General features: G+C 59.8%; 1 protein-coding gene across 1 annotated transcript in view; it reads left to right on the top strand.

The window, feature by feature from the left end:
• The window catches only part of FGF18 (fibroblast growth factor 18), a 29674-nt gene that overhangs the window by 1195 nt on the left and 14265 nt on the right, over positions 1 to 14214 (top strand). The window contains exons 2-3 of the mRNA XM_081308567.1: positions 142 to 178; positions 11516 to 11696. Coding sequence (XP_081164693.1) covers positions 142 to 178; positions 11516 to 11696 — 218 coding nt within the window. The remainder of the gene's footprint in view (positions 1 to 141; positions 179 to 11515; positions 11697 to 14214) is intronic.

Genomic DNA, 14214 nt, shown 5'->3' with positions numbered 1-14214 from the left:
CCCGCGTGCGGGGCTGCCCACCCCGCTTGACCGTCTGCCCGTGTTACCGCACGTCTGTGCTCCTGACTCCGCCTCGTGTCTGTCTGTCCGAAAGCCCCCTCCCTCTAGTCCCACTGACCACCTCTCCATCTCTCTCCGCAGGTGTTTACACTTCCTGCTGCTGTGCTTCCAGGTACAGGTACGTGGGCTCCTGACTTGACCCCCCCCCTTCTGCCTCGCGGCAGAAGCCGACCCCCCTCGCCGGGGACGCGCCCCCTCCGGGTGCCCCACCCTCCCGGGCACCAAGCCCAGTGCACCTGTTCCCAGGGCTCGAAAGGGCGGTTCCGCGCGCTCCCTGTGCCGCTGGCGGATGAGCCAAGGGCAAGGGACTCTGCTGTCGCTCGCTAGCCGGCGTGGGTTGTCGCAGCGCCTGTCGGCCTCGATTGGGATGAGATCCCTTCGAGCTAGTGGGCTTAGCCCCAGCAACGTGCCCGGCCCTAAGAACCCTTCCCGAAGTCAGCGACGAGTTGGGACTTAGGAATTTTGTCTGCCAACTGTCCTTAACATCGCCGTTCGCTCTTCCAAACAAAAAGACTCCTTTCAGTTGAGAGGATTTGGAGTCCAAGGAGAGAGCTGCAGTTGTAAATTACTCTGTGGTTTCAAAGGCGTTTGTATGCGAGAAAAGGAGAGCAAGAGCGAGAGCACGACCAGAGAGGGAGAGCGAGCGCCGGGTCTAGGTCCCGCGGAGGCGCTGGGCGGCTAGGTTGTCCGCGAGGCTGCTCCGGGACAGGCGGCGCTCCGCACGCCCTGGCCCAAGGTGCTGCAGCCGTCGGCTGGTTCCCGCCTGCTCCGCGTTCACTCTTGCTCTCCGTGAATCAGAAGAGGGCTTGGCGCTCAGCCTGGAAAGCACTTGCTAAAATCTGATCTGTTACTTCAGCAGCTTTCAGACTCGGGAAGGTCTTGGCACGCAGACAGTTGGAACGCTCTGGCTTCCAAAGCCGTGGAAATGAAGGAAAAGGGCGGGGGGAGGGAAAGAGGGAGCCGACTTCAGGCCCGATTAGAACCAGACCAGGGCTGCCTCGGCATGGCTGGGTGGGGGCAGAGGGAATGGGAAGCCCAGCTGCCCGAGCCCCCACCCACCTAGAGCGGCCAGAGAGGGGATCTGGGAGGAGCTGGAAGCAGGCCAAAAGAGGATTATCTGCCCCTTCCCCCTCTGCCTTAAAGGCAGGTGTCCCTATAGGGTTGGGAAGGTGCTTAAGCCTGAGCCTTCTGGGTTCTGGAGATGCCCAGAGACGGCCTCGCACATGGAAATTGAAGTTCCCAGATTTCTGGTACCAGGAATGTGTGTGTTGAGGGCTGGTTGGTGAGACTCGGCAGTCACTTGCTGCGGTGCTGGTGGCAGGAGAGGACTGGTGCCCTTGGGATGGATGTGAACTGGGGGCAGCCAGTTGAGGCTGGGAGGAGGGTGGCTGGAGGGACAGGCTGATGGGTTCTTTCCTCCTGTTGGCCAGGCTGGGGTCCCCAGTGACTCCTTGAATCAATACAACTGGAGTCAGTAACTTAAGACTGGCTGTTTGCCAAAGCAGATGTGACCCTGTGTAGTGATGGGGGTGGGGGACCGGGTGGGGAATGGTTGGTGTCAGAGGGAGAGGCCAGTGCCAGGCATGGCCTGCCTGGTCTGCAGCTGAGTCCCCAAGCAGAGGGCAGGCCCCAGGGTCACTGCGGAGGGTCTGCTTGTCTGGCCTGGGGAAGGCTCCTTGCTGGACGGCTGGACCAGGGGCCGGAGCTAAGAAACCTGCTTCTCAGGAGAGGGGCCTTTGGTCATGGGTGCCGGAGCTTCAGGGTGCATCCCATTCTTGGTTCTTCTTGAAGTGAGGCCCAGGAGGGGCTGCTGGGGGGGGGGGTTGTCTTCTCCAAGGAGAGTGTGAGGGAGGGAGCCCGGCTGTGTGTCCCAGCTCCACCTCTGGGCCAGAGTTGGAGCCAGCATATTAGAAGGAGCTGGAGGCCCGCCTGGGGTAGGTCCAGAGGCAGCCCTCCGCAGGTGAGGGGCCTCCACGCCACTCTCCCGCCTTTGCTCCTTTGTCCCCTCTGGCATTTCCAGCTGGTTCATGTGCCCTTGGAATACATCTAAGAGTGGGATTATAGGGGGAGGGGTGTCCTTGAAACAGTGCACAAAAAATTGTGCCCAAATGTGCCATGTCTGAAAGAGAGTTCTCAGCAACCCACAGATTCTGACCCCTGAAAGGTAAAGAGGTAGTTCCCCAGGGGGTTCGGGTGAGGTTGGCAGCCCACAACCCCCCTTACCCTTTCAAGGGCAAAGTTTGTGTGGTCCTTAGTGGTAAAAATGAGGGGCAGCCCCTATGGGGGGAGTTGCCAGGAATTGGGGGTCTGATCCCAGTGGAGGTGGTGCTGTGCGGATGCTGGAGAGTGGCTCCATGCGGGCAGCCTGTACCTAGACAGTGAGTTGGAGCGCCTTCAGTGCGAGGCCCACAGTGCACTCAGGGCCCACCCGCCTCCCTGAATGGTGGGCAGGGCTCAGGGCTTGGCGATTTGGTGGGCTAGGCCTGGACCCCAGCTCCATCGTTCCCTGCTCGTGGCTTCCTGTGGGTCTTAGTTTCATCCTTTGTGAAAGAAGTGGCCCTGGGGTTGGAATGATGTGAGACAGAGCTGCGTGACTTCTCATCCTCCCCGGAAAGTCGTCTGGGCGGAGAAAGGGGTCCCCCCATCCTGCCCTCCCCCACCTTGCTGTCCTGGGGGTCTGGTCCATCTCAGGAATAGTCTGCCCCCTGCCCCCAGACCTCAGCCCAGGTCAGGACGGGTTCCTCCCAGCCACGTTTCCATGAGCACATTGAATGCTAGACACTGTCCTCGCCCACCCCCAGGGTGCTGAGTCCCGCCCTCATTCGCAGCCACCCTGGGAAGCGGGAAGCTGGGAATTTAATAAGATCCCTTCATCCCTTCTCCCCAGGACTCGGGCACTGTGGATAGCTCCAATCGGAAGAATTTTAGAAATGTCCTCCGGAGCAGGTGGCGTGACCAGTAAATTGCTTTTCTGCACTTGGCTGAGCTGTGACAATGACACGGGCCGGGCCTTTCAGGAGGCTCAGCCGGCACCTGCCTGACATTGTTCCCACCGCCAGGCTCAGCTAGGTCCAGGCCTTCCCAGACAAGCCGGGCATGAGCAGGCCAGGGGTGGGGGGAGGGGGAGGGGGAGGCTTCCTCCAGTCCCCTGTCCCTCCTAGTGCCTTGTCCTTCCCACTCGGCCACTTCCTGTGCAAGAGGTGTTCTGGTTTGGAAGTTTCCTTCCACATCCCTCTCTGTCTGACCACCCAGCTTCCTCCATGGGCTTTGGACCCTTCCTTCAAGCTGGCTAGTATGAGGACAGTGTCCTTCAGGGCAAGAGGAGGATGGAAAACTGTCCTATTGGGTGGCACTTTGGTTTATTTATTTCGGGCACTTTCAATTTCTTAAAGATCATCATCTTCCATTTAGGCAGGTTTTCATTCAACGGCTGCTTGGGGGGAGTCTGCTTCTTGCTGACCTGAGAATAAGCCCTAGAGGGCACCTGGCCCCAGAGCTCGGAGCCTGGCAGGGAGATGGCCAGGTCTCAGGAGTGTGTCCACCACTGCTCCCAGCTCTGTGGGGCAGGGTGCATCTCCCTCCACCAAGAAGGTGTTCGTAAGAATTTCACAGTGTCTGTGGCATCAGGCAGCTGCTTTCAATGCTCCCACCATTGTACAAGATGGTGGGTAGGAAGGAGTGACGTTCCTCCCACATGGTCGGAGAAAGCGAGGCAGAGACGAGGAAGGGATTTGTTCAAGGCACGGCTGAGTCCCCGCCCTCTGGATGCAAGATCTTGTGTTCATGCCACTGTGCCAGGCTGACTTTTCCAGAGAATCCTGGCATTAATCAGAAGGAATCCTGGTGGCGAAACAGTCCCAGGAGGGTGCTGAGGGAGGCGGTTCTGGGCTCGAGGTATTGGACCTGCCGCCCCTGGAACTTGCTGCTCTGAGAGGGTCCTGGAGGTAGAGGTGGGTGTTTTGTGGGGTGGGGCTGGGCATTCGCACCCCCCTTCCAGCCTCCTTCCCAGGTGGAGGGGGAGGGAGGGAGGCAGGCACCCTGCCAGCATTCCTGATGTTCCAAAGCGTCACCTGTGTGGAGATAAGAGGTGGGTTTTAAAATTTTATTGTGGTTGGTTCAGCCAGTGCCAGCACATCAGGGTCTCCGTGTGCAGCCTGTATACCCTTCCTGAGCAGCTCTACGGGTGCCCCGGGCCCCAGAAGGAGGCTGGAGGCCGGCAGGGAGGTCCATCCTCAGCAGGACTTAGTCCTCTAGCAGGAAAACCCTGGGTGTAGAAAATGGGGGTGCAGTCCCGTCAGGCTAACGCAGAGAGGGCAGAAGGCACCCATGTAGCCCCAGCAGGTAGGGTGCGCTCAGCGGAGGGCTCAGCATGTGCTAGGACTTCTCTCAGCATCTGGGCAGAGCTTCCCCAGCTGTTGGAAGGAGGGAATTCTGCGGGTAAGGACAAGAGGTTCAGGGCCACAGTCGGGCGCCTGCTCTAGAGCTGCCAGCCTGGCTCCAGTGATAGCTCTGCCTTCTCTTTGCTGTGTGATCTGGTGCAAGTTACTTGACCTTCCTGGGTCTTAGCTTTTGCACACATAAAATGGGGGAGAACAAAACAAAAGAAAACACAAAACAACCCTTACTTCCTGATAGGAGGACAGGGTCCAAGGCAAGCCTCCTGTGGGCCACCAAGCAGAAAGACTCCCGGGGCCACGTACCAGCCCTGGCTCTGTCACCGCCCATCCTGTGCCTTCCCTCTGAGCCTTGGTTTACCCGCTTGAGGGTCAGCCAGGTGGGTGGTGGCTTCTGAGTTGCTGTGGCCCGGGTGTGGGTCTGAATCCCGCCTGTGCTGCTTCCCCGATCTTAACCTCCTGCACCTCGGTGGGGACATTGCAGAATGGGGCAGCGCGAAGCTCCTATTTCTCAGGGGTCTTGGGGGTATTGCAGCCAGCATCGAGGCTGATAAATACCTGAGCAATAGTAGTCGCTCTGTCATGTGCCGTGTGTGTCTGGGGCATGCGATGCGCTAGAGGAAGGCAGCAGGGTTCTTGGATTGGTGACAACAGGCCTTCTCCTCCAGTCTGCTGGTGGCATAAGCTTTGGCCTTAGGTCTGGATTTAATTGCCATTCTGCCACTCACAGGCTGTGTGGCCTTGGGGAATGCCTCAGACCTCTCTGACTGCCTCAGAGTACTATAGGGATGATCACACCGCTCCCTAGACCTGTTGGTAGGAGTAATAGAAGCCCAGTCCTGGACCAGGTATGCAGTAGGGGCTCAAATATGGCACTGTTCTTCATTAGCAATCCATAAACATTTATGGGACGCTGCTTCCTGTCTGGCTGGACTGGTTTTCAAGGGCCGGGAGGAGACATCAGGGGCTTCAGCTCTTCCCCGGGGTCCCCTAGGCGGACACTGGGCTGCCTTACCCACCAGCCTCCCTGGCTCCCGTCCACCTTCTACCTTGGAATCCCACAATCTCATAGCACTTTGTCACTGTCCTTTGACCCCCATATTCTCTGCTAGAACTCACAGGCACAGAAGGGTCTCAGGCTTCGTCTCCAACCCACTGGGTCACTCCTGCCTTGGTCCCTCAGTGGCTCTATGACTGGGCAAATTGAGGGTCTCTCCATGCTGTGGCCTCCTGGGGGCTGCTGCCAGGGTGGACTGTGGTCCTCTGGGGGGAGCACTTGGCACAGTGCCAGGCTTGACGTCAGTGGGAGGTAAACGTGAGCTGCGGCACTTGCTTGGTTCTGGGTATCTGAGGCCTGCTGTGGGCCGTATGCAGATCTTGAAGTCCAGGGAGGGCTGACCCTGCCGTGGTACCATGGCACCTGGTTCTCACCCGGCATGGAGGACCTGGATGGAGCTTCCTTGTACTCTCTAGGTGCTCGGCACAGGGCGTCAGCTTCTCTGCCAGCCCTTGAGGTCTGGAAGCGGGAGCCCCAGCAGCTAGTGGGGATTGTGTGGAAGGGCCTGGAGCCCAGCTCAGGACAGGAGGACTATCCAGGACGATGTCCCGATGGACCCCAAAGGTAGGAGCAGGCCAGGTGGAGGGGTCCGTGACTGTGTGTGCGCTGAGAGCCCTGCAGGTGCGGACACGGCTGTCTCCAGCAGACCAGGCCTGGTGGGCCATTGGGGTGCCTGTGACGTCAAGCTCAGGGGTAGAGGTGCTGGCATAGCCCGGTGGGCACTGGATGCCAGAACTCAGGGCAGGCTTGTGATCGCAGGCCTGGGGACTGCTCTCCCCACCTCAGGGCTACAGGGACAGGATTGAAGCCGGTATTGCCTGTAAGGAAAAGGGGAGAAGAGAAGCAGGCTCAGTGCTTGACAGGGCCGTCCCTGTCCCCAGGCTGGCTCTGGGTGTGGCCACCTGCCCCAGCACCCATATTGACAATCTGTAGGAGTCGGTGATGTATGGGGAGAGGGAGGCTGACCCTCGGGCCCAGCCCCCACCCTGCCACGCCCGCCATGTGGATGGCTCGGCCCTGCCAATCAATACATTGATAGCTCTGGGAGCTTAATGGACAGGCTGGGGGTGGGGAGCGCCCTTTGCGGCCCTCCTTGCTCTCCAGGCTGGCTTGGGCATGGGGAGCGTGACAGGAGGGAAGCCAGACACTTGGGCTGAGGGTGGGGCTGCCCATCTGAGTCCAGCTAGGCCCAGGGGTGGCGGTCCCCCCTCTACGTCCTACACAGGAGTGCCTGCTGCGGGGACCCTGTGGGCTGCAGAGCAGACAGGGACTCAGATCTTGGCTCAGCCGCTTTCTCTACTGCTCTGACTGGTCCTTTGGCCTCTCTGTGTCTCCCTGGGTTGCCTACAGCACAGGGACAGTCATCATTGTGACCTGCTCTGGTCACATGGGCAGTAAGGACAGTGCTGGGCAAATGGGCATCCTGGGCCCTGGCATAGAGCAAATGCCCAAGAAGTAGGAGCCAGCGTGAGAGTCGCTCTCAACAACAGTGATCGGGAGGGTGCCATGGCTGGCAGCGGCACCTGGCCAGAGTCCAGGCTGCTCTTGAGGAAGAGTTTGGGGAACTGCCTTTGGGAGTAGAGAGGGGGCCAACCTTACCAGGGATCAGGTTTGAATCCAGAATTTGGAGATGCTCTGGAAGTCCTGGGGAGACTGACCTTCTGCTGCTGGGGGAATGGGGCCAGAATCTGTGGCTGCCTACCTGGGGCCAGGGAGACCACCCCTTCTGGACAGGCTGCCCGGAGACCTCAACAATCGGGAGCTGCAGTGGGGGACAGCAGTGGGACCCCGTCCTCCTTGCTTGCGAGGAGGAGTTCATGGTCTTCAGCCGTTTCACAGACAATATCCCTCACCCCTCAACCATGTCTTGTGTTCTGAGCCAGCCACTGTCCTGGAATGCAGTAATTCCTCCCTTATCCTTGAGAATATGTCCTAAGATCCCCAGTGGATGCCCCAGGTGGAGGACAGTACCAAACAAGCATTGTTGTCCTGAGACAGTTGCCCTGATGGCTGAGGCAGCTGTGGAGTGGCTACCTGGTGGGTAGTGTATATAGTGTGGATACGCTGAATACAGGGGCGGCATGAGGTTTTGTCATGCTACTCAAAATGCCACCAAATGTAAAACTTACGAATAGCTTATTTCTGGAATTTCCCATTTAATATTTTTGGTCCTTGGTTTATAAGGGTAGCTACGGACAGTGGAATCCAGGAGAAGCAGGGAGCACTGATGTGGCAGTGGAGGTGGGGCGTGAAGCGCCTGAGGGAGGGGGCCGCAGGTGAGTCAAAGTGGTGGACAGAGGGGAAGGTGGTCCCCTCACCAGTTCTATGACTTAGGACAAGCGATATAACCTCCTGGAGTCTCATAGTCTCCATCTGTTAAACGAGGATAGTAAGCAAGCCACCTCCTGGGGCTGCTGGGGTGATTGTAGGGTGATTCAGTCACAGCTCTGCATGTCACGGCCGTTTAAAAGACAGAGAAATGTGGTTGCTGTTCACTTACACCATCTTTCTCTGAGGTAAATATTACAAACAAACTCTATTTTGCGGATGGGAAACTGAGGGTTAAGGAAACTGGGGTGGATCTAGGCAGCCTGGGGCTGGCCCCACTCCTGGTGTGGAGTGTGATTGTGCAGTGTGTGTGACGGGGCACAGGCTAGTGGCTGGTGGCAACGTGGCCTAGGGAGAAAGCCACGAGTGTGCTTTTCAGAGCGGAGGGTGAAGGCTTCAGGCCAGAGGGAGCTCTGGTGGCGTCGGACGCCGCAGTGGGATGGATGCCATAGCGATCCCCACAAGATGGCCAGATCTCTTGTACCTCAGAGGCGCCCACAGCCTACCTAGGGCAGAGCTGGATTTTAAGGCCACCTGGACGTTGTCCTGCAGGAGTTGGGAGCCAGGGCAGGGCTCGGGGAAGGGACACTGTCTTCCTGCGTGCTCTGGGCCACGTGAGAGGAGCATGCGACTGCGTCCAGGTGGGCTGGGTCCCCGGGCCCAGGGGGTGCCTCTGTCCCCGGGGTTTTGGCAGGCCTGGCCCCATTGCCTCTGTGCAGTTCCTGGGCTGGGGAGGGAACATTTCCCCCCCATTGAAACCTCAGACCTGGGAAAGGGCAGGGGGTGAAGTTGGGGTCTTAGGCTGCCAGGGGACTCTAGGTCACCCCCCCACCCCGATGGGAAAAGCTACTTCCTCCCAAAACACGATCCATGCGTGGAGGGGGGCGAGGTGGGGGCGAGATGGGCCGCGAGGCCCTTCCGTCCACTTTGAAGGAGCTACGGGGCTGGGACTATGTTTGTCCTGCAGCTTTTCAGGGCCCTTCTGGTGACTCTGTCCCTGAAGGGTATGAGTGGACAGACAGCAGCTCTGGCTGTCCTTAGAAGGCCCTGACTGGGTTCCTGCTCAGGCACTGAGGCCAAGTGACCTGTCACCCAACTAGTGGACAGGGAAAGGGGCCATCGGGGCCGGGCAGCCCTGCATGCCTGTGCTCTGGAGGCAGAGCCTGGGGCTCTGCTCACCCACCTAGCCCTGTGGCTCTGGGCAGAGGCCTGAGGACCCATCTGTGAAGAGGACTCAGCTGCAGGTAGAAGAAAAGCATATCCACTCTCAGCAGAGGACAGCAGGGCTCTCCACAGCTTAAAACAGCCCTTGCAATCCCAGTGGCTCAGGAGGCTGAGGCAGGAGGATCGCAAGTTCAAGGTCAGGCTCAGCACTTAACAAGGCCCTAAGAAACTTGGTGAGACCCTGTCTCAAAAGAAAAAGTAAGGGGCTGGGGATAGAGCTCGGTTGATAGAGTGCTTGCCTCGCATCACACACACACAAAATAATAAAATAAAAAGGGCGGGGGTGTGGCTCAGTGGGTAAGTACCCCTGTGTTCAACCCCTGGCACCAAAATAAACAAACAAACAAATAAATAAAATAAAGGGAAGAAAAAGAACTCCCCCCGCCATCCCCCTGTGGGATCTGCTTGCTTGGGTGGTAAGAAATCGGGTCATTACTGACCTCCGGGGGTCCCTCATTTTGGGCCACATTTGCAAGCATTTGCTGATGGCCTGCTGGAGGTGGAGCGGAGACCTAGAGATGACCCGATGAGCTTCACTCAGGGATAGCTGCATGTGTGGAGACCCTCCCAGCCTTGGAGGTGGGGGCCAGGCAGGTGCCTGGGGCAGGTGACAGCCAAGCTGAAGGACGCTGGCAGCCCTGAGCCCACCAGAGGCCTTGCCCAGGGCCTAGGGCACTCTTGGGCCCTGTGTCCTGGAGAGGCCACCCCCACTCCCTACCCCGGGACTGATCAGGCCTCAAGGTGTGGCTTAAATCACGGAAGCTGGGCAAGATGGATTGTTCACCCCACATCCTGTGGAAGGGTCACCCTCCAGCCTCTGCTGACCCTGGGTCACCCACTCTGCCTCTGTCCAGTGGGCCAGGGAGAAAATCGTTAATGGGAGGCCAGCTTCTGGGGCAGGGAGTGCCCCTTGGGGGCCCGGGGTGAGGAGATTGGTTTGACCTCTGGTCGATAGGGCCTCCTGTGAGTGGGGGTCGGCCGGTGGGGGATGCTGGCGCCTACCCTTGGGGGAGGGGACAGGGCCAGGCCACTCCGGAAGTCATTCCAGGAGGGTTGAAGTCCATGCATGGAGGTGTCTTGGGACACATGCCCATAGGAGGGGCCTCTGGAGCTTGCTGTCCCTGAGCATCAGGGTGGGTGTCAGCTGCAGACAGATCTAGCTAGAGCTGTGGCATGGGTGGGGCATCCCGGGAACAGGGTCCCCTGTGTCTCGCGTTCTGCTAGACATGTGACTGCCTGCCGGCCAGGCTACAGAACCTGCTCAGCTTTATGGTTAAGGTGGGATGGGTCATGGGAAAACTTAATGTCATGATAAGTGGCACGGCAGGACTCTGAGTCTTGTCAGCATTCACCTGTCCACCCACCCATCCATCCACCGTGTGTGGGTGTCCACTGCCCTTGGTGCTGGGGAAAAGCAGCGCACAAGGAGGACATAGCTAGATAGCTTTAGCTTTCATGATATCCCCAGTCCGTGGGGGCAGATAGACAAAAACCAGACTGGGAAATGGTATGTCAGGTTGATAAGTGCTACAGAGGAACACAGAACATCAGGGGTCAGGGCTGAGTTGGAGGCCGCCTCAGAAGGACGGTCCAGAAAGGTCTGTTTGAGCAGAGATGCAAGTGAAGTAAGGACCTGGAGTGGAGAGGGCAGGGAGAAACCAGGGGAACAGAGGGAAGAGCAAGTGCAAAGGCCCTGAGGCAGGAGACAGGGTAGCTGGTAGGAAGGGAGCAGTAGAAGATGGCAAGGCATGGGGAGTGTGCCAGGGAGGGGTCTATGAGGACCAGGTTTGGTGCAGGATGGATTAGCAGGTGGCTGGAGTGGACCAGATTAGCAAGAGGCCATGAGGAAGTAGGTGCCCATTACCCTAATGAGAGGCCATGTCTGGGATGGGAGATTGGAGAGTTGGGTGTTGGTGCAACCAGAGAAGGCTTCTTGGAGGAGGTGGGCAGATCCGAGCTAAGTCCCAGGTGATAAAGGGAACTTTGATGGGTGATATGAAACGGAGGGTTCTCCAAGAAGGGCCTGAGGTTGGGGTGTGAATAGTGGGAGGGCCACAGGGGTGGGGAGGAGCCTGGGCCTGGTGGTGGCCTCTGGCCCATCGGTTCCCAGATGGAGACTTGCCAGGCCTCTCCCAGCGGCTTTCTGCCCGTGCCCCTCTCCCCCCTCCGGTGGATGAGGTCTTTTTCTTCCGGTTGGCTCTCCGTGTCCTCACGGCATCCTGCCATGTCCTGGGGTGGGGCGCTGGTGCCACTGTTCTGAGGAGGAGCTGGCCACAGGGCGAAAGGGGCTTCCCGCTTCCCTGCAGGGCTGTGGGGCGGCGTCCAGCAACTTGGGGTGCATCCACCGTCCACCGAGGCTGGTTCTCGGCTGCTTTCTTGGCTGGGCCACCGGGGCAGGCAGCTCTGTGGAGCAGGGTGGCCATGGCCTTCACCCTGTCCCCGTCCTCCGCAGGTGCTGGTGGCCGAGGAGAACGTGGACTTCCGCATCCACGTGGAGAACCAGACGCGGGCCCGGGACGACGTGAGCCGTAAGCAGCTGCGGCTGTACCAGCTCTACAGCAGGACCAGCGGCAAGCACATCCAGGTGCTGGGCCGCAGGATCAGCGCGCGCGGCGAGGACGGCGACAAGTATGGTAGGTGCCCGCCGCCGCCCCGGGAGGCCTCGTCCTGGGTCTTGCCCTGAGCGCTGAGCCCCTGGGCCTTGGTCCCCTGGTGTGGCGACCCCAGGATCCGCGGTCCTAGCTGAATGTGGGACCAGAGGTGCTGTGGCTGGGAGCGCCCCGGAGAGCGGCGGTGGTTGGGGGCACCGGTGGCCCTGTAGGTCCTGCAGCAGGTGGCCGCCTTGTGTGCCCTGCTCAGCCCCAGGCACAGGCCTCTGGCCTCCGGCCTCCAGATCGCTCTGGATGCGCTTCGTTGGGGGTGGGGGGGGGACGGGCGGCTCTGGTGCACGCGGCTTTCCAGCTTGAGCTTGTGGACGCTCGACGTGTGGGATGTGGTCTCCCTGACCTGCCCTTGACCCTGGGAGGGCCTGGTCCTCCTCTGGGGAGTTTGGGCGCCCTCAGCCACGCCCCCATGCTGAAGCTACACCCACAAGACCTCAGCCGCCCTGAGGGGTGCGTCGGGGACAGTCGCTGAAGGCATACTTGGCCCGCAGGTCATTTATCCAAAGTCACCAGGCTGGGCCTCGCCTCCTGGTCGTTGCCCTCTTGGAAAGCACTGCCCCATGGGTTCCTGCCTGGGTCCCGGGAGGCATCCCGGCCCACAGGAGCGGGGCCGTGGGTGGCCAAGGCAGGTGGCTGGGGCAAGGTCCTCGAGTGCTGCTGGCCTGCCACTCTGGCCTTTCTGGGATGGTGCCCCCCTCCCCGTCCCCGCCCAGCAACCCTGCCCATTGCGGTCAGGGCATGACAATAAGACAAATAATTTCTTGGACCCTTTATCTTGGACACCATTTATTTTCCCCAAGCCCCAGGGCAGGCCTGACCCCGTGGTAGGGCCTTAGTGTGGCAGCTGCGGCGGCACTGGGGGCTGGGCCGGGCCAGGCTGGGCAGGGCCGCCGCTGGGCTCTTGCTGCTGGGGCCAGCTGCCTGCTTTTGGCCCCCCACTCCTCACTGGCTTCCGGCCCCCCTTTCCCCTCTCCTGGCCTGGTTCTGGCCCCTTCTCCTCTTTGTTTCTGTCCATCTCTGTCCCTCCCTCTGTCCACAGCTTCTCTGCCCCCGTCTCCTGGGCCCTCTGATGGCCGCCTCTCTGGGCCCCTCTGCAGATGCCTGGCTTTGCTGGGCAGACCCAGGTGGTGGTTTTCCCTGGGATCTTCTGTCCAGTTGCTGCCAGGAAGGGGCAGCTGGCTGGCCGGGCAGGAGGAGGTGCCCTCCCAGGGAGCCCCTGGAGCTCCTGCTGGCCCCGCCAGCCTGGAAGAGTACAGGGGGCCAGACTCTGGCCTGAACCATCTGTCCACACCCTGGAAAAGGAGGTAGGAGCTGGGGAGGGAGAGGAGCCCAGAAGTGACTGGCCTGTCACTCTGAAGCCACCTGTCCCCCCACTTCCTTTGCCTGACTGGGAGCTCAGGCAGCCTTGCCTGCTGTGTGACCTCGGACAAGCTCTCAGCCTTTTCTGGGCCTTTTCTGTTCTGTATACTAGGAGGCTGGGCCCAGAATGGCGCTTCTTTAATGTTAACAAGCCTGTGAATCACCTTGGGGTCCTGACAAATGCCTATGTCCCCTTTGGGGGTCTGCAGTGGGCCTGGGCTCCTGCATTCCTTGTGCGCACTCAGGTGGGGCCACGGAGCCCATCTCCGAGTTGCGAGGAACCATCGCATCTTGGACACTCTTCTCCCGCCACAGACTCTTGAACTTAGTCTTCGTCGCTTAAGGACTATATTTATGGATCCTCCAGGCCCCCAACACCCAGGGCGACAGGGGCCTTGTGGGCTGCTGCTGTTCCACTTAAAAGTCCCATTAGAAACGCAGATGAGGCTGAGGGACCCCATCTGTGAGCCCTGGGAGAGGAAGTGAGACAATGGACCAACCGGGGTTTCCAATCTAGATGATCAATACAAATATTATTGGAAGGGTGATTTATGTGGCCTGGGCAGGAGGCTGGGCTGCTCTGTGGGGCTGCAGTAGGGGCCCCCGCCTTGCCTGGGGGAGGGGTAGCCTGGGGCCCAGCGCTGTTCCAGAACCTGCTCCCTCTTCTCAAGATGGGGCGCAGCTGGGGACTGTGACGCCCACTGAGCCAGCATCGCAGCACTGTATAACATGCTGCTCGGAATTCCAGTCCAGACGGAGTCCCTCTGAACGCCTGGGGTCAGGAGTCCTCACAGACACCAGGGGCTCAGGCCAAGAAGCTGGCACCCCGGGCCTTGCCTTCATGCCAGGCGCCGGTTCCCCTGCCCAACTCATTCAGGGCTTTGCAGCTGCGGTGGTCCTCTGGGAGACCTCCCAGTGCCACCGCAGCTGCCACACTAGGGCCCTTGGTGTTCTGCAAGAGGGTCTCCTGTGGTCCCCTGAAGCTTTCCCAGCACTCTGGTGGCCGGGGGTGGCCTGTTCCAGGTACAGGGTGCTTTCGTAGCTTTGCTCTGGAGGGGACACAGCTGGCCAGAGGGCTGGTGGCCAAGGAGGAGTGTGCTGGCAGGCAGGGGCCTTCTTGCCCTTGGTC

This window comes from Spermophilus citellus, assembly GCF_964194105.1.
Source record: "Spermophilus citellus genome assembly, chromosome: 1".
Lineage (NCBI taxonomy): Eukaryota > Metazoa > Chordata > Mammalia > Rodentia > Sciuridae > Spermophilus > Spermophilus citellus.
This window is presented reverse-complemented; position numbering and strand designations above follow the sequence as displayed.